General features: G+C 53.6%; 1 protein-coding gene across 1 annotated transcript in view; it reads left to right on the top strand.

Annotated features, from left to right (window-relative positions):
- SHANK2 (SH3 and multiple ankyrin repeat domains 2) overlaps nt 1-27,972 on the top strand; it is a 456,320-nt gene that overhangs the window by 33,456 nt on the left and 394,892 nt on the right. The window contains exons 5-7 of the mRNA XM_065881611.1: nt 15,065-15,216; nt 16,232-16,399; nt 26,553-26,669. Of these exons, the coding sequence (XP_065737683.1) occupies nt 15,065-15,216; nt 16,232-16,399; nt 26,553-26,669 (437 nt within the window). The remainder of the gene's footprint in view (nt 1-15,064; nt 15,217-16,231; nt 16,400-26,552; nt 26,670-27,972) is intronic.

Here is a 27,972-nt window from a genome sequence, read left to right as displayed (position 1 = left end):
TCGGGGTATAGTTGTTTTACAGTGTTGTGTTAGTTTCTACTGTACAGCGAAGTGAAGCAGAGCTCCCTGTGCTCTACAGCAGGTTCTCATTATTTATCTGTTTTATACATATCAGTGTATATATGTCCATCCCTCTCCCAGCTCATCCCACCCCTCCTTCCCCCCCTTGGTGTCCATACGTTTGTTCTCTACATCTGTGTCTCTATTTCTGCCCTGCGAACCAGTTCATCTGTACCGTTTTTCTAGATTCCACAAATATGCGTTAATATATGATACTTCTCTTTCTGACCTAGAAACTGTCGTACAGAGTGAAGTAAGTCAGAGAGTGAAATCAAGTCCACTTTTACACTAGTGTTCGCTCAGTGCTGGACATTCCGTGGGTTTAGACAAATGTATAAGGACGTACATCCACCATCATGCAGGCTAGTTTTCCTGCCCTGAAAATCCTCCGTGCTCTGCCTGTTCATCCCTCCCTCCCACTAACCCCCGGCAGCCACTGATCTTTTCACTGTCTCCATAGTTTGGCTTTTTCCAGGATGTCATATGGTTGGAATCGCGTAGCGTGTGGCCTTTTCAGATTGCCTTCTTTCACTTACAAATTTGCACTTCTGTTTCCTCCCTGATTTTCATGGTTTGATAGCTCATTTTTTATATTGAAGTAGAGTTGATTTACAGCGTTGCACCAGTCTCTGCTATACAGCAAAGTGACTCAGTTATACACAGAGACTTTCTATTTTTATATTCTTTTCCATTATGGTTTATCCCAGGAGGTTGGATATAGTTCCCTGTGCTCTACAGTAGGACCTTGTGGTCTAGCCATCCTGTATATAATAGTTTACGTCTGCTAATCCCACACTCCCAGTCTTTCCCTCCCTCATTTCTTTCTAGTTCCGAAGATTATTCCCTTGTGTGGATGGACCACGGTTTATTTATCTATCCACCTACTGAGGTGTGTCTTGGCGGCTTCCAGAGTTTGGCGATTATGCTTAAAGTTGCTATAAACCTCCATGCGGGGTTCTGTGTGGACAAAATTGACGGTGATCAAACATGGTGGGTTTTTTCTTTAAGACAAAGGAATACTTACAACAAGCGAAAAAGGTAAAGGAGGTAGTGAATACGGAAAGTTCTGAACCGGAAGCTGAGGGTGGACCTGAGATTCTGCTGCGGGTCAGTGCCTCGTCCAGCATCACTGCTCCACTCTCCACACCTAGAGAATTTTCACTCACATCCCCAGCTGAGAAGCAGACTGTCCTGGGAAAATGGGGACCAAGGGCAACACATGAAATGAGAAAAGCGAACCATGGGGTGGACGTTCTTGGAAACAAACTAAGTCACGGGCAGTTCTCCGGACAAGGGCGTATAGTGACCCAGTTACAAACGGAGAAGATACCAGGAGAGGATGTAACACAGGCTCCACCGAGAGGCCAGCGCCTTAACGTCTGGGGGACAAGCACACGACTTCCCTCTCGCCTCTGTCTGCTCCGTGGGGTGGCGGTCCCCGCGGGGTGGGGACGTGTGAGCATCGGGTGAGGAGCATGTGAAGTGTCCCCGTGTGGAGCGGCTCGTGCTCGGTGGGGTCTCCAGAACGTGCCTCTCATGTCAGTGGCGCAACGGAAACTCAGTGCATGTTGTTTTCTCCTGGCTGCAGACCCAGAGGGAGGAAAACGGGGTTGATTTGGTGGCCGCCCCCAGGTGATAGGCGGTGTGACCAACTTGTCCCAGTTTTCTAGGGACAGCTCTGGTTTTCACACTGACGGTCCCCGTCTGGGAAGCCCCTCGGTCCCGGACACGCTGGCACCCTGGGCCCGTCGCCTGAGAAGTGATGGGGGGGCACTTCATAGTGAGAGCCGAGGTTAAACAAGAACCTCCTGGGGCCCGATGATGTGCGCGGGGCGTGGTAGGCCTGCCTCCCTCTGTCCTCGGGCTCCCACGAAGCAGGGCTTCTGTGAGGCCAGCATCCCTGGAGGAGCGGGGGCTCTGAGAGCGGAGGCCGGGCGCCAGGTCGCCTCGAGGCGGGGGCAGAGGCCGGCTTGCTTGCCTTGCTTTCCAGGCTCTCACCCAGGTGGAAGGGAAGCGGGGTCAGCTGCGGGCCCCCTTCTCCCGTGCCGTGGCTGCTGGGATGTGGCCGAGGCCGTGGCGGACACAGAGGGTCCGGGACCGGGAGAGCCTGTGGTCGCCAAGCTCCTGGATGGAGTCTCCTGCTGCAGTGCCAGGCCGGCCCACGGGGGGAAGAGCCGCCCCCATCCCCGTTACTCCAGACACTGCCCTGCTGTCCTCAGCGGCTCTGCCAGCCCCAGGCTGTACCTGTGTCCTAGCAGCTCCACCCGGAGTTCTGTGACTTTCTTTAAAGCCCCCTGGTAATTGGCAGAATCTGGCTGAGAACCAGACTTCACGTCCCAAGCGGAGAGCTGAAAGCAGCTTCCTTCCTAAGTGCAGGCAGTGCCATGATGCTCACACCTGAACTGCATCCCTGCACTCGGGCTGCGTGGTTCTCAGGCGCCCCTGGGCTGAGCTCGGGAACCCGAGTGGGGCGTAGCATCACTTCCGGACTGAGGGACGCACAGAAGATAATTAAATCCTGGAGGAATGACCTGTCCATGACAACAAAGCAGGCCGTGTTATTCAGACCTTCTAGTACCTTTTCTGATGGAAATTTGGTCAGGTAACGACGCCAGTAGCAGAAAGAAGTAGACTGTCTGCCAGGCTCATCTCCTGTTTCAGCTGGAACCTCTGGGACGAGATGGATGGTGTTTCGAGCCCTGAAAGGGAGCTAAAACTAACAACTCGAGCAAAACGTCGGGCTTCTGTCTTGCACTGTCTTCCCAAACTTGAAAGAAGTCCAGGCACAACAGAGGCAGGGCTGTAATAAAGCTAGAAACGTCTCTCAGCCCTTGAAGCAGGTCGATGAGAAGCAGAAATTGAGTACGCGTTGGTGGGGCTGTTCTTGCAGAGCCCCTGTGGTGAGTCGCGGCTTCGTTTCCGAGATGCAGTGACTCCGTCAGCTTCCAGGCGGTGATAGCAGCTCGTCCTCCGGGCCGAGATGTGCCTGTTTCTGCCACACGCCCCCGCAGCCGGGCTCCCGGGGAGTCCCCTGCCCAGCTCCCGCACGGCCCAACTAGAAGGCTTCTCGGGCACTGGATTGCTCTCTACTGATGGCGCTCCTTTGGTCCAGATCCTACAGTCTCATCGTAGCCCCTGAGCGAGTCCCTGTGTGAAATTCCCCAGGAATAGCACCTCGGGGACACAGCCCTGGGACCTCGTAAGCACCAGTCTGCAGGGGGTCCAAGACGCACGCAGTACCCAGTGCCAGTGGAGTTAGCTTGAGGGCTGCCGAGCCAGTGACCCCGAAGACGTCTGGGTGCATTTGGCTTGCTGGGTGCAGTTTCTGGTACAGAGAGACCTGTTTTTAAGTGAGAGCTCCAAACAGCATATTCGATCATGGACGACTTTTTCTTATGTGTAATCTGCCACGTTTCAGAAAGGATCATAGGTGACGCCTACAGGTGCGTGTGGTCCAGGAAGATGCAACGCATTAACTGAGAACTTGAGGTGGTAGGGAAAAGGGCGGTGATGTGGTGGCAGAGACGGGGCCCCCAGGGGTGAGCCTTGGCTTTGGGGACGGTGGCAGAGCCGGCCGGAGGGGGAGGGGGATGTCAGTCAGGTGACCCATGACAGGCACACACAGTCTTGGGTAGGTGGTGTCCCCAGGGGGCCACGTGGGGACAGCCAACGGCAGCATTTTTACGTGAAATCGTCAGCCGAAACATGAACCTTGGGGTGCGTTTTTTCACGGCTCTTTTGAATGATTACTTTACGGCAGTTTTAGACTTACGGGATGTGTCCCCCTCCATGCCCCACACTCATTTTTCCCCGTCACCGTCTTACGTGAGTAGCGTACGTTCGTTATGATTAATGAACCGATATTGACGTGTTATAATTAACTCACGCCCATGCTTTCGTTCGTAGTTCCTGAAGGTCCGTCTTCTGTTCCAGGACCCCTCATGACAGGTAGCCCTCCCGTCTCCGTAGGCCCCTCTTGGCTGGGACAGTTTCTAGGGCTTTCCTTGCTTTTGATGACCTTGGCAGTTTTGGGAGCTGGTGCGGTGTTCTGTAGCACGTCCCTCTGCTGAGGCTTGTCTCAAGTTTAGGTCATGATTAGATGGGGGTCGTACGTAGGTTTGGGAAGAAGGCTGCAGGGACAGATGCCCTTCTCATCGCACCGTATCAAGGGCACACCTCTCACTGTGGTGTGGACCTTTCTCCCCTGGCTGAGGTGTGCTTCTCAGGCTTCCCACTGTAGTTAACTCTTTCCCCCCCTTTATGGACTGTCCTCTTCGGAAGGAAGTCACTAAACCCAGCCCACACTTAAAGATGAGCAGTTCCGTTCCACCTCCTGGACGGCAGTGTAGCTCCATAAATTACTTGGAATTCTTCTGCAGAGGAAAGACTTCATTTATTTATGTAGTTATTTTTATCAGTGTGGACTCATGGATATTTAATTTACACCTTGCGTTATAATACAGGGCTACTTGACATATTTTGTTGTTCAAATGGCTCCAGCTTTGGCCATTGGGAGCTCTTTCATTTGGCTACTGTGTCTTTTTCTTTTTTTTTTTTAATAGAAGTGCTACTTCTTTTTTTAAAAAAATATTTATTTATTATTTGTTTATTTATTTATTTTCGCTGCACCAGCTCTTAGTTGCAGCACGGGGGATCCTCCCTGCAGCATGTGGACTTCTTAGTTGCGGCATGCATGTGGGATCCAGTTCCCCGACCAGGGATCGAACCTGGGCCCCCTGCATTGGGAGCACGGAGTCTTACCCACCGGACCACCAGGGAAGTCCCACCTGTGTCCTTTTGACGCACACCCATCAATATGGATGATGATGGTGATGATGGCGATGATGATTTGACCACTTTCTTGCTTCCTGGCACCAGAAGGTGTTTCAGGCTCATTCTGTATGTTTCCTGCTCCAGTCCCAGAATCTGCCGTTCCTCCCAAGTGCCCTGGAAGAGTGGTCTTAGAAACCAAGATCTGGGTGCTGGGTGTGCTCATTGCCACTGGGGAGTAGTTCCTTCTGAGCTCTCTCAGAGGAAAGAACAAGGAGATACATGTGTGTACCAATCTATAAATGCTTCTATGTGTCGCCACCTGAATCTGTATTAAGCGAAACGTGGGTTCATACTGACCTCCCCAATCCTAATCCATTACCAGGGGGATCGTTCTCTCCTCTCCTTGCTTTTCTGTGACCTCCCACGCAGACAGTGAGGAGCCTGGCTTCCACTTTCTGCCGTCTGTGTATTTAATTGCTCAATTCCAGGCACCTGTATAGTGGTTTCTAGATTGTTGACCTGCACCCCAGGGTGGAAAGCAGCTTTATCACCTAGAGAACCGTGCTTGCATGAAGTTCTTCTGCCTTTTGTCTTTCAGACTCTACTCGTTCCCACAGTTACATAGGTCAGCACTTTATTCCCCCACCTCCTCCAGTGGGGTTGTTTCTAACGTTTTTAATACAATTAGACTCTTTTGTCACATTCTGCATTCTATCCCGGGATCCCACATCTCCTGAATGAACTTTTGAGCTTTATTTTTTAAATTTTCATACATTAAGCTTCACTCTTTGTGCTGTAGAGTTTATGATTTTGACAGATATTTAATTCTTATGTTCACCATTACAGTGTCATACAGAACAGTTTTGCAACTTTTTAAAAAAATCCCCTGTGCCTTTCACCTATTCAATCCTGCCCCTCTCTGGAGCCCCTGGCAACCACTGATCTGTTTACCATCTCCATAGTTTTAAGTTTTCCAGAATATCATATCATTGGAATTATACAGTGTGTAGATTTTTCGGACTGGCTTCTTTCACTTAACCACATGCATTTAAGATTTAGCTGTATCTTTTTTTTTTTTTTTTTTGCGGTACGCGGGCCTCTCCCGCTGTGGAGCACAGGCTCCGGACACTCAGGCTCAGCGGCCATGGCTCACGGGCCCAGCCGCTCCGCGGCACGTGGGATCTTCCCGGACCGGGGCACGAACCCGCGTCCCCTCCATCGGCAGGCGGGCTCTCAACCGCTGCGCCACCAGGGAAGCCCCTAGCTGTATCTTTTTTATGACTTGATAGCACTTTCCTTTTTAATCACTAAATAATCCACTGTATGGATGTCCTGGTTTTGTTTATCTGTTCACCTATTGAAGGGCTTCTTGGTTGCTTCCAGCTTTTGGTGAATATGGACAAAACTGCTGCAAACACTTGTGTGTAGGTTGTGGTGTGGACATAAGTTTTCAGATCGGTTGTGTGAATACCAAGGAGTACAGTTGTTGGATCATATGGTAAAACATCTTTTAGTTTAGAAAGAGACTGCCAGACTGTCTTCCTAAGTGGCTGTACCATTTTTGCCTTCCTCCCAGCAGTGATGAGAGTTCTCTGTTGTTGCTCTGCATCTTTGCCAGAAGTTGGGTTTGTCAGTGTTTTGGATTCTATCCACGCTAATAGGTGTGTAGTGGGATCTCATTGTTCTAGCCTTGAATGTTTACTTGCTCAAAATGTCCTATGCTTTCCAAATTCTTCCTTTGATAGGTCCCATGTGTCTGCTTCAAACCACATTAGTACCAGTGTGTCTGTGTGTGTGTGTTTTTTTTGCCCAGGGCTTTAGTTGTAAGAAAATCACAGGCCATTGGGACTTCCCTGGTGGTGCAGTGGTTAAGAATCCGCCTGCCAACGCAGGGGACACGGGTTCGAGCCCTGGTCTGGGAAGATCCCACATGCCGCGGAGCAGATAAGCCCGTGTGCCACAACTACTGAGCCTGCGCTCTAGGGCCCGTGAGCCGCAACTACTGAGCCCGCGTGCCACAACTACTGAAGCTCGCGTGCCTAGAGCCCGTGCTCCGCAACGAGAGAAGCCACCACAGTGAGAAGCCTGCGCACCACAACGAAGAGTAGCCCCCGCTCGCCGCAACTAGAGAAAGCCCAAGTGCAGCAACGAAGACCCGACACAGCCAAAAATAAATCAGTTAATTTAAAAAATAGTAATGCTTTAAAAAAAAAAAAAAACAACAAAGGAAAATCACAGGTCATAGACCACTTCTCAGAGCTGCCCTCCCTGATTTTGCTATTGGAAGGACAAAAGTCACAACTTCTCACCCATGCCTTCTCCACAACCTGATGGACAAATGGGACCGCATGTCCCGTTCCCCTCATGGTCCGCGCAGCCAACACCAACAAGCCCAGGACACCTGTCTGGGAGCAAGAACCATCCACTTTTTTTTTTTTTTTTTTTTTTTCCGGTACGCGGGCTTCTCACTGTTGTGGCCTCTCCCGTTGAGGAGCACAGTCTCCGGACGCGCAGGCCCAGCCAACGGCCATGGCTCACGGGCCCAGCCGCTCCGCGGCATGTGGGATCCTCCCGGACCAGGGCACGAACCCATGTCCCCTGCATCGGCAGGCGGACTCTCAACCACTGCGCCACCAGGGAAGCCCCAGAACCATCCACTTTTTAAAAAATTTTATTGAAGTAGAGTTGACTTACAATGTTGTGTTAGTTTTTGCTGTATAGCAAAGTGATTCAGTCATGCCTGTATATATATATATATATATATGTATATACCTTTTCATATCCTTTTCCGTGGTGGTTTATCACAGGATGTTGACTATTGTTCCATGCGCTCTACAGCAGGACCTCGTGGTTTATCCGTTCTCTATATAATATCGGTAACTTGCATCTGCTGATCCCAAACTCCCGATACTTCTGCCCCCGCAGCCCCTCCCCCTTGGCAATCTCAAGTCTGAAGAACCATCCGCTTTTAAACTGTTTGATCTCCAAGCAGTTGCTATGCGCATTCTACCTTCACAGGCCTAGTCCTATCTGACGTAATTCTATCAGGGGAACGGAGAACCTGCACGCAGGGCTTTCCTGGTGCTGTTGGAAATTCTGCTCATCTGGGTCCAGCAAGGCCAGATCTGATAACTCTTATGAAACTAGCCAGATCACCTCTTGGTAACAGAGATTTTTATCTGGAACACGAGGCCCTTGTTCTTTTCACCAAAATCTCTTCACCTTGCCTCCGTGCTTTTGTTCCCTATTGTCAAAGATTCCCCTCACAGAAAAGAGATTTGTGTCTGTTTCTCCCTGTCAGTCTCTGACCACAAATCTCGGCCTCGTGAACCCACTCGGGACTGTCTGCTCTGCAGGACATCTGAGCACCGACGCCAGAGTCGGGGAGACCGTGAGGATGGATGGTCAGGACTGTTCCGTTTGTGGCAGGTAGTGGGAATGCAAGGATGGCTCCGCTGGCTTGTGGACCAACATGGGAGCCCGTCTCTGGAATGCTCGGGGGTGCTGACAGTTCGGGGGAAACCCACCATCGCCATCCACTCTGCTTAATGGCCTCAAAGGCCCGTGGGTCGTTTGGACGAGTCTCACATGCTGGCCTGGGAGCTCTTCACGGGAAAGTGTCCGCCCTCGAGAGCCATGACTGTTCAGAGGAAGAGAACTGTAAATCTCCTTCTCTTTCATGGTCGGGGGTGGGTTATTAATCAAATATTCTGGTGGATAGGGATCCCTGTTTTAGCATACTGGAAGATTTTGTGATTTTTGCATGATTCACTCATAACGAGATAATGAACACTGAAACACTGAATGCAGATCCATGCCAGAGGTGCTGGTGTATCCAAACAGGTGCTGTCCATCCTGGTAAGTGGCTCCCAAGCCCACGGCCACCCACCCACCCCGTTGTCTGTGATAACAGGGCAGTGAGCTCCCCGCTCCTGTGCACCCTGTGACCCCGAGTGCCAGAGGTGGAGTGGAGCGCCTGCTTCTCACAGTCACGTGAGCATTTACGTGGCCCAGGCAGGTTGTGTGGTTGCTGTGGACAGGTGTCAGTCGGTGAGCTGGGATGATCGGAGAGCCTTAACCTACAAGACATTTTGGACTCACCTTCACCGTCCTTTCATCTTACAAAGAAGGCACAGGTGATCCACTGGGGTAGAGCAGAAAACACCAAACGATCTATCTCCCCATTTAAAAACATTTTGTCTATGTGTATTCTGTAATTTATTTAATATATGAGTGCCATAGGGCGTGTATTTTTTATTTAAAAATCTTATTAAGGTATAATCGACGTACGATTAAAATTCAATTTTTGTTTTTTGTAAGGCTTTGTTGAAACATTCCACACACCATTACATTCACGCATTTAAAGTGTGCAATTCAGTGGTTTTTAAAAACATATTCACAGGGTTGTGCACCATCACCACTGTCTAACTTTAGAACACTCTCACCACATCAGAAAGAACCCCAGTACCCACTAGCAGTGACCCCCCTTTTCCTCCCACTCCCCACACCCCCCAGCCCCTGGCAACCACTCATCTACTTCCTGTCTCTTTGGGTTTGCCTGCTCTGGACACTTTGGAGAAATGGAATCACACAATATGTGCCCTTTTGTGTCTCGTTTCTTTCACTCAACGTAATGTTTTCAGGGTTCATCCGTGTCGCGGCATGTGTCCGCGCTTCGTCCCTTTTGACGGCCGGGTAATATTCCACCGTATCTGCTCCTTTTGTTTATCAGCTCATCAGTTGATGGACCTTTGGAGTTGTTTCCACTTTTTGTCTGTTGTGACAACGCTGCTGTGATTATTCTTGTACAAATTGTGTGGACGTATGCTTTCCTGTCTCCCGGGTATATACCTGGCAGGGGGCAGGGAATTGCTGGGTCGTATAGTAGCTCCATGTTCAGCCCTTTGAGGGGCTGCCAGATAGTTTTCCAAAGAAGCTGCACCATTTTACACCCCACCAGCAGTGGATGAGAGTTCCAGTTTCTCATCAACATTTACTATTATCTTTTTTGTTTTTATTATAACCATCTTAGTGAGTATAAAGTCATATCTCATTGTGGCTTTATTTGCATTTCCCTAATGACCAGTGATATTGGCTGGTTATTCTTTTCATGTGCTTATTAGCCATTTGTATATCTTTGGGGAAATGACTACTTGATCCTTTGCCCATATTTTGATATTATTGCCCGTACTTGTCTCTGCTTGTTGAGTTGTAAGAGTTCTTTAGATATTCTGGGTACAGGTTCCTTATCAGATAGATGATTTGCACGTACTGTCTCCCGGTCTGTGGGTTCTTTCCACTTTCTTGATCATGTACTTCGATGCAGAAAAGTTTTTAATTTTGGTAACGTCGAATGGATCTGTTTTTTCTTTTGTTGTTTGTACTTTGGGTGTCATATCTAAAAAAATTGCCTAACCCAAGGTCACAAGGATTTAATCCCGAGTTCTCGTCTATGAGTTTTATAGTTTTAGCTTTTACATTTAGGTCTGTGATTCATTTTGATACGTTTTGTATATGGTGTGAGGTAGAGCTCTGACTTCATTCCTTTGCATGTGGAAATCCAGTGGACCCAGCACCACTTGTTTGAAAGACTGTTCTTTTTCCCACGGCCATGTGTGACTTATAAATAAAGGGATAAATCCGTATGGAGGACATAGCACCATTTTCCTCGGTTTGCTTGTTTATGGATCACATACGTGATAAAGTGGGAGAGCTGTGCCCTAGGTCCATGTATGTCAGACTTGATGTCTATGAGTTACCTGGCAATCTTGTTAAAAGTCCGTTCTGATTGTGTAGACCTGGAGTGGGACCAGAGATTTTGTGTTTCTCACCCGTTCCTGGTCATGCCCACGTGCTGCTACCCATGGAGCACATCTGAATTAGCAGGTGTTTAGAGCAGAGGGTCTCAAGCTCAGCTGCAGGTTAAAAACCACTTTGGGAAGTTGTACGCACCCTGATACTTGTGTCATGCACCACACCGATTCAGTTAGTGTCTGGGGGTTGGGAGCACGTGATGTCACCATGCAGTCAAGTATGTGAAGCTGCCCTCTAGCAAAGTGCACCCCTTGGACCTCCAGGGTCACTCTCCGACATGCAGATTCTCAGCCCTCCAGTCCTGTGGAAGCGTTTCTGGGAATGGAGCCAGCGTGCTTTGCATTAACCAGCTCTTTGGGTGATTCCCACACATGCCAAAGTCTGAGAACTGCTGTTCTAGGTAATGAGGAAGGAATCCCCGAATCCTGCCTTTCCTCTCGCGGGTCCTTGGGAATTTTGAGGTGTGGCTGAGGTCCCTGTGGGGTTCAAGGCTTCTGTCAATGTCACCGGCTGAGCCCAGACTCGAACTTGAAGGTTCCGGCCCCAAGGCCAGGCTTTTCCCACCTGTGTCGTTTTGCATGAGGCAAATGGGTACAGGGAATGGGGTGGGTGAAATCTCTCCATTAGGAATAATTCAGTAATGGGTCTTATATTCAGCAATGGGTTAATTATTTACAAAGATAAATTGAGTGCACCGTTTGTGCTCCCTCGGACAACCTCGAGATCAAATATTAATCTTGCGTTGCTTTGTTCAACTCATTTTTATTCGTCTGTGTGCGTGTATGCATCTCTGTCTGTGTATCCATCTATCTGCCCTTCCTCTACCCATCCCTCCCTCCTTCCCTCCCTCCCTCTCTCTCCCTCCCTCACATCTACCCACCCACCCGTCCACCTACCTATCTACCTGTCTGTGTATCCATCTGTCTTATAACAGCTCGAGGAGATATGCCTGGTTCCCCCTGCCCCGGGACAGCCACCATCCCCAGCACAGGGCAGAGCACTTAGTAGGCCTGTGAATGCATATTTCACTTGGTCTGCATCCTGGGGGCACCAAGACCGTCTCTTGTTGAGAAAAGAAAGACAGTCACGAGGGGTTGTGCCTGTCCAGGGGGAGGGGGAGGGGGAGGGGGAGAATAAACATTGCCTTCGCAGTTTATTTTAGAATCACTTTTATGATTATAATATAATAAAGGCTTTTAAAAATACAGGAAAAAAACCGTAATGAAGAAAATAAAGCCCATCTCTAGCTGAATCCCCTGGACAGACTCTGACTGTGGGCTGAGCACTGTTCCAGCATCAGACGTTGACATTCGATCCTCACAGAGCCCCACGGAGTGCAGGTCCTGCTTTTACCCTGACCATATAGGTGTGGAAACAGGCCCAGAGAGTTTGGGACACCTGCTGGAGGCCACCCAGCCTTTCGGGAGCAGAGCTGGGCTGTGGTCCCCGGGTCCTTCTGAGGCCCCCGGATGCACCCCTGCACCCAGGCTGGTATGCACTCCCAGCTGCAGGGGTCGGCGGCTGTCCTGTGCCTGCACAGTCTCCTGCCCGGGTCTCCCCCGACACCCAGACAGACCGCAAGCCGTGGAGCTGGCGCCCTGTTGCTGTGCTCGTAGGTGCCTCCCTCCTCGTGCCCACCTGAAAACCTTCCCTTCGAAGCACGACCTGGTCATTCCCGGAGCCAATGCCAGCAGCCAGTCTCTAGGTTGGAGGCAGTTCTGCCTTCAGAGTCATCTCCAAAGATGAGAGACCTCGGTCCCCTGATGAGGTTATATTTGCGGAGGTTCCTGTGTATTTTTTTTTAACTTAGAAAATTTCGAAATGCAAAACCAGAAAAAATTCCAAAGCACCATGGTGCCGTGGAACTGCCGCTCCCAAGTGCATTGGAGGAGGGATCCCGTGTGACCCGGTTGTACGGGCAGTGCAGCAGCTGATTGACGAGCATCTTCTTGGTGGTCCCATCCACCCATGTGGAGTCTCAATGGACGCCCCCTTCCTGAACCTTCCTGAATGTGAGGTCTAAGCTGGGGGCCCCCCTGACCTCGCCAGCGTGGGTCGTGGCCGGGTGTGAACGTGGCAGGTCGGCAGTGTCATTCGAGGAGGGTCTCTGGAACCCTCGAGATGCTGCCACGTGCCACTTGATGTGCCTGGATGGCGTCCATGGGCTAGAGGTCCCGGCTCGTACAGGAGACGGCACAGCCACCGACGGGTGTCTAGTTCTCTCCACCTGCTTACGTGCCCAGTGCTGTCTGCCCAGCCGGGCCACAGGGGTCTGTGATTTGGAATTTTACCGTTTGCCAATGCCTCCCTCTGAGACAGTGTTCTCATTGTAAAATGACCTTGACGCCGTCAGCTATGAAAATAGTGCCGTATAAACAACAACAAAAATCTCCTTTGGACCGCCTAGCTTTTCCGTTGGCCACGTGCAGACAGCCAAATAAGAAAGAAAAGCCCGAGTCGTTTGGAAGGTTGACCTTGCCCTAGGTGCCATCATCCCGAATGCCAGCGCAAACTTGAGGAGCTGCTCTAAGAGACTTGGCTTTGGGGGGTGGTTGCTGGCAGCTCCCGACGGCCCTGTCCTTTACGCCCTTCCCAGATCACCCCTCGCCCACCGCCCTCCTGTGATGTCTTTTCCCTGCCAGGAACCCAGACCCTCAGATGCTGCTGTCTCTCTCTGAGTGTGCTTCTCTCTGCACGTCTGCTCCGTTTCCACGTCTCTACCCCCGTTTCCCAGATGGTCTGGATTCCCAAACACCCCTCACCACATCACGCTCTCCTTGCCTTGCGCGTGATTTCTATGAGGGCACATTCCCACTGTCACCAGCGTCCCCTAGCTGTCCCAGAACACACTTATTTTTATTTTTTATTAATTAATTCATTAATTTTATTATTTAGGCTGTGCCGGGTCTTCGCTGCAGCACGTGGGCTTCTCCAGTTGTGGCGTGTGGGTTCTAGAGCATGCGGGCTCAGTAGTTGCGGCATGCAAGCTCTTAGTTGCGGTATGTGGGATCTTAGTTTCCCGACCAGGGGTCGAATCCAGGCCCCCTGCATTGGGAGTGCAGAGTCTTAACCACTGGACCACTGGGGAAGTCCCCAAACTCCTAATTTTCAAAAACCCCTGCGTGAGAAGGTGCCTCTCGTAGGTCCGCAGCAGGGATGTGTCGGTGGCCTTCGTGACCATCATACCACTTCCCTCGGGAGAGAATGAAGTTGCACTTTACACATGCTCTAGGGCGCGTCTACACGCTACAGATGAGTTTCAAGGAGCGGGATAAGCCCACGGGACTCACCACAAAAAATCAAGGTACAGAGGGATTCCAATGGTGAATTTTAAGAGCCCTCCAAACAATACCCATTTATGGATAAATAAATGTTGTAACTGAAAATAGATGGGAGTCGTCAATCTAGATCTGTGATGAAGTTGCCTTTTCTGGGGATGGAGGGTGATGTGATGATGTGTCAGTGACACCCCATGGAAGGTGCCCCAGTCCTTTTACTCTCAAAACGTGCTTGAGGACAGAACGATTCCTTATTAACTCTTAGCGTTTTGGGCCACGGGAACATGCACGTTGTCGTGTTACTCTTTGCACTTTTCTGTAACGTAAGAGCCTTTCAAATTAACCACATCAGAGTCGTGCACTCTGCTTGGCGGTGGCGATGGCGGGCACGTGAGGGTCACTGAGGAGAGACGTCTGATGACAGAGACTGACATCCTCGGCCATGGCCACCTGCAGACTGGTCCACCTGCACGGGGTGCGGGAGCCCCTTCCTGGCCCTCGTCACCGCAAAGGCGGGCTTCAGCCTTTGGTCCCCTGGGCTTCTGCCCCACTTTGTATGTTGGTCCTTCCTTGCGTTGGTCTGGTCCCATCATGATGACTGTTGGGGTGTCTCTGCTCTCCCAGATGGAGACCCCTGCAGGGCACGACCCTACGTCTTACTCACTTGTTTCCCTGCAGCTCAGTCCCTGGCATCTACCAAGATACCCGTAGATGCTGTGAAGTTGAAATGAAGAAAGGCGGGCATCTGCCTTTCCAGTCTTTAGCTGCAGCCCTGACTGACCCCTCCTCCTACAGGGCAGCGTTGGCTGGGGCTGCGGGATTCTGTGTACCGAGGGCAGAGGCAGTCGGGGCAGCTTCTCAAATTCAGAGCCCACAAGGCGATGATGTGCAACCCTGCCTCTGCCCCCGTTTTGATTTGCCCGTGACCCCCGAGAGTCACCGCCATCGTCACTAGGGTTGCCAGAGCCATGCTAAGTGCACGGACGTTTGGGGTCGGCAGGTGGGTGGGAGCCGTGATGCCCTGGCGGGTCAGTTTGTCAAGCTCACTTTGGGACGTTTGAACTTGGTTAACGGGGTCATGTGACTTGGCAGCTTTGCCCCAAGTGCCGGTTCTGACGTGCATGTGTTTGGGTCCCTAGAGACTCCCCTGACCCTAGCCGCGCAGCTGGACGACCCCGTGGAGGTGATCAAAGCTCTCCGAAACGGCGGGGCCCACCTGGACTTCCGCGCCAAAGACGGGATGACGGCCCTGCACAAAGCCGCCCGCGCCAGGAGCCTGCCGGCTCTGAAGGTACAGGCGGGGCCCGTCTCACACGGTGACGCCCCCTCCTCTGATCCCCTGGGTAGGCCCTGCCCCACTCCCCATCCCACGACAGCCACCTGCGGTGACCCCAAATTGTGTCCGACTAGAGCTCAGAAGTGTGGTCTGGCCCTCCTGCCGCCCCGCCCTTGGTGTGGTTGCTTTTATTATAGAATCTGCTGCTCACAGAAAGTTATCTTTCCCCTTCTGATTCCGCCAAAGGGTTCGTATTTTCAGCTCAAACCCACCTCCCTCCACGGAAGGGCGCTGCAAAGCCAGCCCTCCGCCACCGAGCCAGCCTCGCTGCTGCCAGAGCCCCCCCAGACATTGGAAGCTGATGCCGAGGGAGGGGGGAGGGCGGACCTCACCCCCGTGTTCCTCCCCGCACTGTTCTTCGAGCACGCTCTACTGGCCCTGGCTCTGTGCCTGCGGGCACAGGGCGCATGCCCCCAGCCCATGCTCTCTCAGGGCCCTGGCGCGGAGGGGAGGGGACCCACAGCTGTGGGGTGACGACCCCCAAGATGGTGCTTTTCTGTAAAGCAGACTCCTTAACTGTACAGCTGCACGCCCGTCACCTGGCTTCCTCGGAATAAGTGACAATGCTTGCTGGTTTCGCCAGCTGCAGGACGTGCACGGAGATGGGTTACACTGGACTTTTAGGTTCACACCTTTTTCCTGCAAATGCCACCTTCCCCTCGTCGCTGGTCCACGGGGCCCAGCCGGGCTCAAGCAGGTAGCGCCCAGCGGGCCGCGTGTGCAGAAGGCCTCCCCGTCTCCCGGATGTGTAAGCACGTGTGCGCGCCTGGCACCAAGTGCTCCTCTAGGGCCAGAAGCCTCGTCGTCTAAGCTGGGGCCTCCTTAATTCCGGGAGGCCAGGAGAAGCTCGGGAACCGAGGGCTCCGTCACCCTGGCCCCGGGGAGCGTGACCTTCCTCTTCCTTCTTGATCCATTCACTCCCGTGAAGGGGGGCGTGAGACCAGTGACCACACGTTGGTGTTTCTTTCAGACCCTCTTGGAGCTTGGAGCATCCCCGGATTACAAGGACAGCTACGGTCTCACGCCGCTGTATCACACTGCGGTGGTCGGGGGCGACCCCTGCTGCTGCGAGCTGCTGCTGCACGAGCGCGCGGCCGTGAGCTGCAAGGACGAGAACGGCTGGCACGAGATCCACCAGGTGCGTGGCGCTCGCCCCTCACCTGCTCTCCCGACGGGCGGGGCTGGGGTGCTGGGTGAATGCCCCCTCCGTGGGAGCCGCGGGCGCCCCGATAGAGCACGCAGGCGCTTTCTGCGCACAGGTGCCCCAGCACAGGGCGCACTTCCCAGATCCCACCTGCAGCAGTGGAGTTGGGGGAATGTCGGCTGTAGTCGTGGCAGAAACAGATCCACCTGGTGGCTCTGATGAAGTCTTTAGTGGACCGAGGGCAAGGAGAGGGGACACCGTGTCCCCGAAAGCGGGGACAGCGGGCCGAGGAGGAGGGCACCCAGCGGGAGCCGTGTCGCGGAGGGATGCGGGGAAGAAGTACCACGGCCGCTCCATCCTCCCGCCCTCCCATTGGCTGAGCCCCGCCAGGGCAGGCCAATCACGGAGCCTAGTGGTGCAGGCCTGGAGGTCAGGGCCTCCGGGTGGAGAAGGGTGGACGGTGGGTTTGGGAAAGCAGAGGGGGAATATCCGCACAGGAGGTCAAGGAAGAGGCTCTGACATTCTCTCGCTCGGCCTTTACGTTGCAGTGAGTTTCACTGCTTCTCAGGCTGCCTGTTTCCCTCCACCGCCGTCACCTTACACACCTGCCCATCTGAGCAGGGTCACGCACCCGCCCACTGTGGTCAGAGGACCCGGCTGCCCCCGCCCCCACCCCCTCCCCCGCCTGGCCTTTCCAATGGTCAGTTCCGGTTCATCAGCGTCCCCGCGCGGCCTGGAGAAGCATCCAGTTCCCTCCTGTGGTGTGACGGGGCTGTGCTGGGGGAGGGGGGATCTTCTGCGAAGCTGCTCCCAGGAGCCCCTCGAGCCCACACCCTGGGCGGGACCTCGGAGGAGCAGTGCTGCCTGCCTGCCCGCTGGGCCTCTGTTTGCTCATCTGTAAAGTGGGCATCAGCAGGGCCTCCCACACCTTCGGGCCATAGAGAGGACGGAATGTTAGCAAGACCCAATGTTTTCCAGATAAGTCCAGCCTTCCCGCTTTGGCCTCTTGGCTGAAGCGGTTGCTTCTGCCTGGAGTGTCACATCCTGGGCCCCCAGCTCCCCAGCCAGGACTGCGCACAACCCCAGAGCCCGCGTTGCTGTTTGCCGCCCACGGTGGTGCTGGGCAGTGGATGGCGTCGGTACTGTCGGCTTCTTCCGTGCGGGGGGCGGGGGCTGAGCTGCTCAGGGGACACGGGGGACGGAGGGCCCAGCGTGGACCTCGCCAGTGACCAGTTCCAGGTCTCCAGGGCTTCACTGAAGAAGGTGCTGGGAGGAGTTGCCCCTCCCCCAGCGGGGTTGTCACTTGGCGTCAGAGCATCAGGCTGGGGGGCCGTAGTCCCGGCAGTGGAGCTCCCAGTGGGCACTGCCAGCCTGGACAGATGGGGAGGGCCTGCCCTCGCACACCCAGGCACTGAAGGTGCCCCCTGGGCCTGGAAGAGGCAAAGGAGTAGGGATGTGAGTCTCACGCTGAGGGTCTCAGTGTCGCACCAGCTGGCATCCTTCCGGAGACGTGGAAACGGAGCAGAAGGGCTTGGGTGGAGTGAAGACTCTGCGTCCCCAAGGTTTCCTGCTCGGCAGATCTCAAGTTCTGTGATGCTGTCTTCGTTTGGGTTCAGATTCGTCCTATGAAACCATCGCGTTCCCAGGGGAGGTGTGGGCCCTGCGGGGACGCCGCTCAGCCTGAGAGGAGGCACGCGTGCCTCTCGGCGGATGGAAGGGTCAGTTATGCGGGGAGCGAGGCCGCAAGGGCATGAGAGGCTGGGGGCGGGGGGCAGAGCTGAAGGGCAGGGGCAGAGGCTCAGGACGCCTCCACCACCGGCCACCTCGACTGGCGGCCTTGCCGATTGGGGGGCATCTGCCCCACCCCCAGGAATGGGCCGTGCTCCGGGGATCTGCCTCCTTTAAGTCAGCAAAGCAAACGAGTGCTGGAGACCCCGCTGGGCCTGGGGCCTAGGCCCATAACTGCTCACGCTTCGTGGTGTTCGGGTGCCAGGCGGCCGCCATGAGCCACTCAGCCAAAGCCCCGGGCGTTGCAGCCGCACGGCAGGCCCGCGCCCACCCACTGGCACACATGTCACCCGCCAGGCCCGCTCAGCGTCCCAGACACCGAACCCAGCGGTGAACAGAAACACCCAGTCCTGTGGGTCGTACGTCCCCGTGGCGGGGGGTGGGGACAGCGAGACAAATTGATGTGAACAAAGGTGCTCACACGCACACACACACGTCCGTGCCCACACGTGCTCACACGCACACACACACGTCTGTGCCCACGTGGCGCAGGCCCGGCAGTGCTTCTCATCTCCCCGAGATGGTTCACACGGTGACCAGGCTGGGGCAGGACGGGGGTCCCCAAGGTGTGGGCAGTGCTCTGTCCCTCTGCTCGTCTCCGCTCATAGCTGCACTTGGCCGTCAGCTCCGTGGTGACCTTTAAAAGGCCAAGCCCATCATCACACGTGGACACACTGAGGGTGTGAAAGGGGAGAGTTTCAGGCTCCGCCAGCGACTCCCAAGGGGGGGTCCTAGCTCTGTTGGCGTGAGCAGCCCTGGGGGTCCTCAAGGACCCTGTATTTCCATATGCCAGGCATCTGCTCCTAAGCCCCTCTGTTAAATGTAGGTTCTTCTACTATTCAGGCCTGGTGAGGCCAACCCATCAGGAGGTACCTGCCAGTGAGAATGGTCTGTTACTGACCCCAAGAAGAGGGGCACAGCCCACCACGCACGGCCACGCAGGGAAGGCGGGGGGGTTGTGCGCGCAGAGCCGTTACTGTGGTTTTCGAGGGAGGGAACAGGTGAGGCGTGACAAGCAGGCTGAGTGAGCTCAGTGGCCCTGGGGCACGGGGGCCGCCCTGTTGTCTGGCGCCTGCCCTGGGTGCTTAGGACAGGGGTGAGGGGCCCTGAGTGTGAGGGGCCCTGAGAGGAGGGCTCAGGTGAGGACTCTGCACGGTGGTTTGTATTTGGAAGCTGTGCTCATGGCTGAGTCCTCTTCCATCTCCGGGAATCAGCTCTTCCTGGCAGGGCAGCCCCTTCAGGGGAGCAGCCAGCAAGACCCCTGGTGCCGGAGCGCCAGAAACACAGAACACGAGGCAGCGGGGGGCGTTCAGCCCAAGTCCAGCTGAGTGACCCCTCACGGGGGCGCTCCGTGCCCCGACGACCTTGGGGAGACCTTGGAGAGCTCTTCTTTCCTCCCCTCGCCCCCCTTCCTACCTGTTCTCCCCTCCCCCCTCAACCAGGCTAATGTTTCCCCCCACTCCGTGCTGGGTTGGCCTCCCGCTGAGTCTGACTCCCTCATCGAATGCACGTGACAGTCGTGGCCATCTCGCTTGTCTCTTGGGACGGCTGCCCTGAGACGGAGGGTGACCGTGCGTGTTGGGGCAGTGGGGGTCACTTTCTTCGGTGCCGGCTCCCTGCCGTGATTCCAGCCCCTGACACCCCCTGCGTGGATTCCGAGCATCCAGCACCAGAGCTACCCAACCTCCGGGGTCCCCGCCCCCGGCAGCGCCTTTGGAGCTTGGAGGCCTTCAGCCCAGTTGTCCCATCCTGCTCCGCTATACCGCGTCACCCGTCAGGGTCCATCCACCGCCCTCTAGTGGCGGGTTTCTTTTTCACGCAAGTCCTGCGGAAGCACCTGCGTCATCCAAGCCGCTGTCTTCACCTGCTCTGGCGTGACCGTCAGGAGGGCATCGTGTAGGATGCTCAGCGAGGAACCTCGCACACTGCCGTCCCCCCGCCCCCGGATTATCATCCTCCGTCAGGGCTCACGTTCACCCAGCAAACGCTGTCCTCTCCATCTTTTCACACCCCTCCAGCAGCCCTCGCAGACACCCTCGCTGGTCTCTGAGTTAGCCGGGCCCAGAGAGGGTGAGTGACCAGCCCGAGGCTCCCAGCGCGGCTCCCGGCCAGAAGCCTGCTTCTTTGTCCGGCCTCCAGGGCTCTCAGACAGAAGCCACCCCTCTAATGACAAGGCACTTGTGGAAGAAGGAAGTGGAGGGCAGGTGGGTTTGCATCGCCCAGCTGGACTGATTCTAGCCCCGCTGTCTTGGAGAAGCACCTCGGAGTTCTGGGGTCCACAACTCCCTCTGCATGGCAGCCGACAGCTCCTTCCCAGCCGGCTGGCTCCCCATCCTTCCAGGGCACCTGAGTGCCCGCAACCTGACCTGCTCACAGGTGTTGCAGAAGGCTTGCGTGGCTTTCCGGGGCGTTGCCCGGGGCAGGTGTTTAATTGCAAAGGGAGGTCTTCACATCCAGCCCCCAGGCCCTGCGACTGGGGACGCCCGTCCCCTGAATGCTGACTTTGGAAGAGAACTTTTTTGAACTGTCTGCAAACCATCTTTCAACTTGTTATTCAGGTTACTCTCATTTTTTTCGTTACAAAAGACATATCTGCTCGACATGAAAGTCTTTAAAACTATGAAGAAACATAAAGAAGGAAGTAAAAAACACCCAAATGCATTCCCAGAACATGGTGGGCCAGATTACGGGGGCTTCACTGAAGTTTTAGTTGCTAAGTACTTTCACATCCACCGGGGCAGTGCCCGGCACCTAGCTCCGACCAAAGGGAGGAGGGGGGTTTGGCTGTCTCAGGACTTGAGGAAGAGTTGCTGTTGAAGCCAAGGTTCCTGAAGAGGACGCCGTCCCCAGTGAGAGGACAGCTGCTTGGTCTCGTGTTTCCACACACCTTTGTGGGCAGCTATGCCCACGGGACTGGCCCACGTGGGGCATCTCGCTCCCTTCCTCCTTCCCTGAGTCTGTCGATTCCGTTTGGAGGATAAGTGAGATTTCCTTCTCGTGCTGTCAGTAGCGTATATTCTGGGCTGGGATTGCAAAACCCCCTCAACATGGCCTGGGTCACCTGAGCGAGTGGCTTACCCTCTCTGAGCTTCTTTGCTAATCTGTAAAGCTGGCTGAGTAGCAATTCATAGAGTTCTCAAGACAGTTAAATGATGCATTGACTATAGTGCCTGGCATCTAGTAAGTGCTCAATAAGTGCTGGCCACGCCCCCATCATCACCATCATCGTCAGCATTATCATCTGGCCACGCCCCCATCACCATCATGGTCATTATCTGGCCACGCCCCCATCACCATCATGGTCACTATCATCTGACCACGCCCCCATCACCATCATGGTCGCTATCATCTGACCACGCCCCCATCACCATCATGGTCGCTATCATCTGACCACGCCCCCATCACCATCATGGTCGTTATCTGACCACGCCCCCATCACCATCCTGGTCCTTATCATCTGACCACGCCCCCATCACCGTCATCCTTATCATTGTCATCAGGCCATGTCTGGTTTCCTCTGTGAGGAATGATACTTGGCAGTCAGAGAGCACTTAACCAGTTTGCTCACAGGCCTTCACACAGGTCTCATTTGATTCCTGCAGTGGTTCTGTAAAGGATGCTTTATCATTTGGCCTTAACTTTGTTATTGGTTGCTATGTATTATTTATCATTTTCAAGTGAGGAGTTTTAACTCCAAGGAAATCACAGTTTTTGGCTGCTGCTCTCTCCTGTCCCTCTTCCTCGCTGAGCTAACTCCTCCTCACCCTCAGCCCTGGGCTTCAATCCTTGGCGCTTCCCCTGACCCCACAGTAAGGGACAGGCCCCTGGGGAGGTTCCCTCATGGTGTGGTCCTGGGTCTCTCTGTGTGGGTGCTTACTGCATGCTAACTGTTCTGCTGTCATATCTCCAGCTTGTCTTATAAAGTACATATTATAGGAGAAAAGCCCAAGGGTGGTGTGGACTTAAATAATTTTGCTCGTGGCCCTGAGCCAAGCAGAAGCAATGCAGTGAACTCCTCGTTTCTCCAATTGCATTGCACAACCCCAGGGGGCGCTGTTACGCTTGCTGTAAATGTAGGCTTGTAGATTTATCACAACAGGTGTCCAGCAGGTGGCAGTGAAGTGCTTGCAGGAAGGAGCACTCTTTTCCCTAATTTACACCAAATTATGTGTTTGGGGGGGATGCCCAGCACAGGTCGGTGAATCCCAAATCCCAAATCTTGTGGGGAGTCTACTCCAAACACTCGTGCCTGGGAGATTTGCAGGCAGGAGATGTGGGGCGGAGCCCCACACATACATGCGTTTTCCATAAAGCATCTCAGAAAAAAATGGGTAAGCAACGTGAGTGTAAGAGGTGCTGTTTTGTTTTACATTCTAGTTACTCTCTGACCTCTGTCCATCCTTTTTAATCTGTCTCCCAAGGGCCAGAGAGGACAACACCCTTTTCAGAAAAAGGACAGAGGGTTAGCACGGCTTATCTTGGGGGAGGACAAATTCTTACTTTGATAAGCTTTGAGGTCCTTATGTCAAGCAAGCACTCATTTCTTTTTCTTTTTTTTAACTGTGAATGAGTATTTAATTTCAAACTTTAAGAGGAGTTGCAAAAGCAATACAGAGTACTCCCGTATTCCCTTCATTCAGAGACCACATTTGAGTTTTTCCCATCGTCCCAATAATGCCCATTACAGTCAAAGGATCCAGTCCGGGATCCTGCAGGAGCCCTTCCATCTGGGAGACTTCATAAGTCTTCCCTAGATTCTTTCAAGGGACTCTTTTGAAGATTACGGGGTAGTCATTTTGGAGACTGTCTCCCAATTTGGGTTTGCTCTGTGTTTCCTCGTGATGAGATGCAAGATGTGCATTTTTGCAGGAATGTCCTGGAAGGGACGTGTGTTTCTGGCAGTCCTGTTACGTGGCAGGTGGTGACCATTTGCTGTTATTGGTAATGTTCACTCTGACCCCCTGATCACGGGGAATCTGCCAGGTTCTCCACCAGTTTTCTCTTCCCTTTGAAGTTAGTATTTTGTGGGATCTTCAGACTATTTTAGAAAAAACCCCTTTTCTCATCTCCCTCTCCCCTGCTAGTTTTAGCACCCAATGGTATTTCTTGTCTGAATTAAGTAATTCATTGGAGATTCTCTAAATCGAAATGGAGATTTTCTACTCCCATCCTTGCTTCTCACACTAATTCGTTGTCTTTCTGTTGTCAGGAAGAGCTTTCTCTTCTTGTTTATTTATTCACTTATTTGTAGCAATGTGGTTTCGTGGCTATTTATTCAACAGGTAACCATCTGTTAATGTTGTCCCACTTTGGGTCCAGGGAGCCGCATCAAGGTGGCCTGTGTGTCCTGTGGACACACCCCCATCCTTTCTCACGCACGTCCTTACCTTCTGGCTCCACAAGGTATTCCAGGCTCATCTCGTTCTTTTCCTGCCTCAGCCCTGGAATAGGCCACCTCTGTAAGAAGCCCTTGTTCTCTCTTCTGAGTTCAGTAAGTCCCTTACATACGAACCTTCAAGTTGCAAGCTTTCGAAGAAGAGAATGTGTGTTCCCATGTCCAGTCACGTAACTTAGTTCCCGTGTCTGGCGTTATCTGCAACCTAGGCTAACTTTGTTGCACTTACGAACAAATTGGACTTACGAATGCCCTCTCAGAACTGAACTTGTTCACGTGTAGGGGGACTTACCGTATAGAGTGGTATTTAGAACCCAAGATCCGAGTATTAAGTGTGCTCACTGCTACCGGGTTTTTGCTGATCCCAGCCCCTCTCAGGAGGGGGAGTTAGGGACACACGTCCTCGCACGTCCACGTGTACCTACACATTTACTTTTTTGCTTTTCTCTATATTGAAAACCATGTGTTTATACTGATAGCTCTTTTTCCTGTCCAGTACCACGGAGTTCATTCTGGGTTTCTCCCGCACTGGATTAGTAACTCCCTTTCTTTGACGGTGGGAAACCTGCTCCCATTTTCCTCCATTCATTTACCTGTTGCTCAGCCCCCCTGAATGCAGCCAGTCTGCTGACTCGTCTGGCCAGCACCTTGCTCAGATGCCCTTCACCCTTCCCCATCTGCGAGGCTGCTTCCTCAGCAGGTACGGCTTCTATCACGTAACAGCCGGTGGTTTAAAAGAAGAGACATGCAAAGGAGATCCTTTAAAAAAGTGAATGGTAGAATTTAAGACTGTGGGATTACAGGAGATTTTTTTGTTTCAGCACTTGTCTGATGTTTCTGGTGTCGCTTGTTTTCAAACAATAGGCTTGGAGAAAGAAGCCCTTGAGGGGGATTCTTTCCCTGACAGTCAGCCCAGAGTAAAAGGCTCTATTTTACCTTTTCGCATTGATCCTATTGTAACCCTTGGTGGGGAGAACGTGAACACCATCCCGATGATGTAATGTAAAACCCCACAATTTCAGATGAACCAGGGGAAGAGGAAGGGTGAGTCTGGAGTGATTGTAAAAAACGCTCTCTTTGTTTTTGACTACAGGACAATTCAGTTATGCCTCCAGTCTTGCCTCCTGGAGGTTCTTCGGAGAGAGTTGATTAGCCAGGGCTCCCTCAATTTGAGGAACAAAAATCCCAACTCAAACTGGCTTAAGGGGAAAATTAAAACTATGCCTAGGCTTACATCCTGAAAAACCCAGGCACAGTTGTAGCTGAGAGGGGTCCACGGGGCATCTGTTGCTTGGCTGTGTGTGTGTGTGTGTGTGTGTCTTGTTTTCTCTCTCCTTCCTTTAGCTCCCACTTCTCCCTTCCTCTGCATTGGTGGCCCCAGCAGCTCCGGGCTTCTGTGGCTTTTTTCCTGGCCACCTTGGAGGAAAGAGAGAACTTCATTTTCTCAGTGGTTCTGACAAATGTTCCAGTCTCGTCTTCACAGGCCCCTGAGAGTCGCTTGGGCATCCCCAGCCCACGCCTGTGGCCAGAAGATAGATTGTTCTGTGTCCACTGCAGGCATGGGGGGTGGGGCAGGCCCCCAGACCTCTGGGAGTGGGCTCGGGCGGCCCCCAGAGGAAGAGGCAGGCGCTGTTGCCACAAGAAGGGAAGGCGCGGGTGGGCAGGGAAAAGCAACCTTATCTTTGGTAACGATCTGCTCTGTAAACGGATGAGATGGGATGGTTTTACGGGCAGCACAGGGGTTGTAAGTGGGTGTTTCTCAGGGTTTGTTTTTAAAGCTCATCCAATTACTAGTCCCCGTGTCTTTCCTGTCAGCTCTCCTCTCTATTAATTGGGGAGGTGTAGCTCTTTGTCGCGGACCGTGCAGAGGTGAAACGCCCCTCCATCTGTCCCAGTTATCGGAAAGGCAGGGTTACTGAGCCCTTCTTCCTCTGGCTACCATGCAGCCCAACCCAAACCACCCACAGCTGCCTGTCCTGGCCTGGCCGGCCGTCTCCCCGCCGGGCGCTTCCCCACCCTCGGTGTGAGCGGTTCTGGATCAGAACCCCCGCTTCCTGCCTTTCATGTCTCCCTATCCGGTTGTCACCCCACCAGAGGGACAGTGGGTCTTACACCCTTGGCACTGCCCATCGCTGGGTGCCCAGGAAGTGCCGGTGGATGGGGTGGGGTTAGTCGGATATGACTTGCTTCCCAAGGTCAAGGGTTGCTCCAGCATCGAACGGCATGCGCTGGACCCTCTGCTGGACCTGGACGGCAGCCCCCTTGGTCACAGTACGGGGCCCTCCCTGCTCCCTGTGAGCTGAAAGGGGTGGGGGGCAGCTGGCCTGTCCCCGAGCATCATTGGGGGTCCTTTCAGGCCCCTTATCCATGTGACTCTCATGAGAACCCTGGAAAGTGTAGGGTTTCCATTTACACATGAAGACAGAGGCTCAGTGAAAGTTCTGGAAAACGAGGCCAGATCTGGTTGACCCCAGAGCCCTGTTGGCTCATAAATCACACATCACCTCCTAGAAGGGCTCAGAAAAGGGTGGGGCTGCCCCTCGCCTTGCAGAGGTCAGGCGGGATCGCTTCCCAGAACACAGCCGGGTCCATGCACCGCTCCCGGCTGTTTTCACGCCTCCTTCGGGGTGGGGAGCTTGGATAAACAAGACCTGGGATGGAACATCCTGGTCTGCATTTCCTGGTCGCTGAGGCCAGGGGCAAAGACATGCCCTGGTCTCTCTGGGCTTCCCGGGCCTTGGGGCTGAATGGAAGGAACGGGGGCCCCTTTGCAGACCCCCCAGTCGAACAGCTGAGCACAGTCTTCAAACCCAATACGAGCTCCTTCTCCTGATTCCCCAGGGGTCTGAGGTGTGGGACCTGGTCCAGAATGGGGGCTGGGCTGTGTTGGCCACACCGTTGGTTCTGGGGGCGCTCGGTGCATCCCGGGCAGCTCCCGGTTCACAGCATGGACTCTCATTTCAGGCCTGCAGGTACGGACACGTGCAGCACCTGGAGCACCTGCTCTTCTACGGGGCTGACATGGGGGCCCAGAACGCCTCGGGGAACACTGCCCTGCACATCTGCGCCCTCTACAACCAGGTCAGTGAGCAGGGCAGCTGCCCCACACCCTCCATAACCACGTGGGCACCGGGGCCAGGGCTGTGCTGAGTGCTTTGCAGGTGGATGTCCAGCTCCAGCTGCCGGCACAAAGTCCCACAGATGGGGCGGCTTAAACAGCAGACGTTTATTTCTCACAGTCCTGTCTGGATGTCCCAGATCAAGGTGCCAGCCTGCTTGGTTCCTGGAGAAGGTCGTCTTCCTGGTTTTGGTTTGCACGACTCCTCTCACTGTGTCCTTACATGTGGAGAGAGAGAACGAGCACTGGTGTCTCTTCTTCTAAGGACACTAATCCTATCAGATCGGGGCCCCACCCTCATGACCTCGTTTAACCTAATCACCTCCTGAAGACCCATCTCCAGATACAGTCACGTTGGGAGGTTAGGGCTTCAACATAGGAATCTGGGGAGACGCACTCAGTGCAGAGCAGGGAGTGGTACTCACCTGCTTCTTTGAGAGTGGTTATCCCTGTTGTAGAGAAGAAAACTGAGCCACAGGAAGTGAGGGGAGGGTCCTGGGGCACAGTTGGTACAGTCAGAGATGGGCATTGAAACCCCCATGGCTGAGGGTGCAGACTCTGTGGTTATGGTGTCACACGTACCCCACAGGGGGTCTCTACTGGGGCCTGGGGGGGTGCGGGGTGGAGCCATGAAATGGGGAAGGGTGTGGCTGACAGAGCCCCCAGGATAGTTATGGTGCCCCACCAGACCCCAACAGGACCACAATGAAACAGAGGCAAGCCTTACATCACTACATGTACAAACATGTCCCCAGTGGGCTTTTTCTTTTCAGCTCCTTTTTAATTGTGGCTAAATATGTAAAACATAACAAAGATTTGACTGTCTTAACTACTTTTAAGCATGCAGTTCAGTGCATTGACTGCACTCACATTATTGTATGGTCAGCCCCTCCATCCCTCTCCGGAACTTTCCATCCTCCCAAACTGACACTCTGTCCCCACTAAACGTTCACTCCCCACGCCCTCCCCAGCCCCTGGCCCCCACCAGCTACTTTCTGTCTGTGGATTTGACTCCTCTAGGGACCTCATGGGAGTGGAATCACGCAGTATTTATCTTTTTGCGTCTGGCTCATTTCACTGAGCATCAATGTCCTCAAGGTTCATGCACGTTGTAGCCTGTGACAGAATTTCCTTCCTTTTTAAGGCTGAGTCATCTTCCATTGTGTGGATGGACCACATTGTGTCCGTTCATCTGTCAGGGGACGTGGGTCGCCTCCACCTCTTGGCTGTTGTGAATAGTGATGCCACGGACGTGCAAATCTTTCT

This window comes from Phocoena phocoena, chromosome 8 (assembly GCF_963924675.1).
Source record: "Phocoena phocoena chromosome 8, mPhoPho1.1, whole genome shotgun sequence".
NCBI classification, from domain to species: domain Eukaryota; kingdom Metazoa; phylum Chordata; class Mammalia; order Artiodactyla; family Phocoenidae; genus Phocoena; species Phocoena phocoena.
The sequence above is the reverse complement of the archived record's forward strand: the minus strand, read 5'-3'. Positions and strand labels throughout refer to the sequence as shown.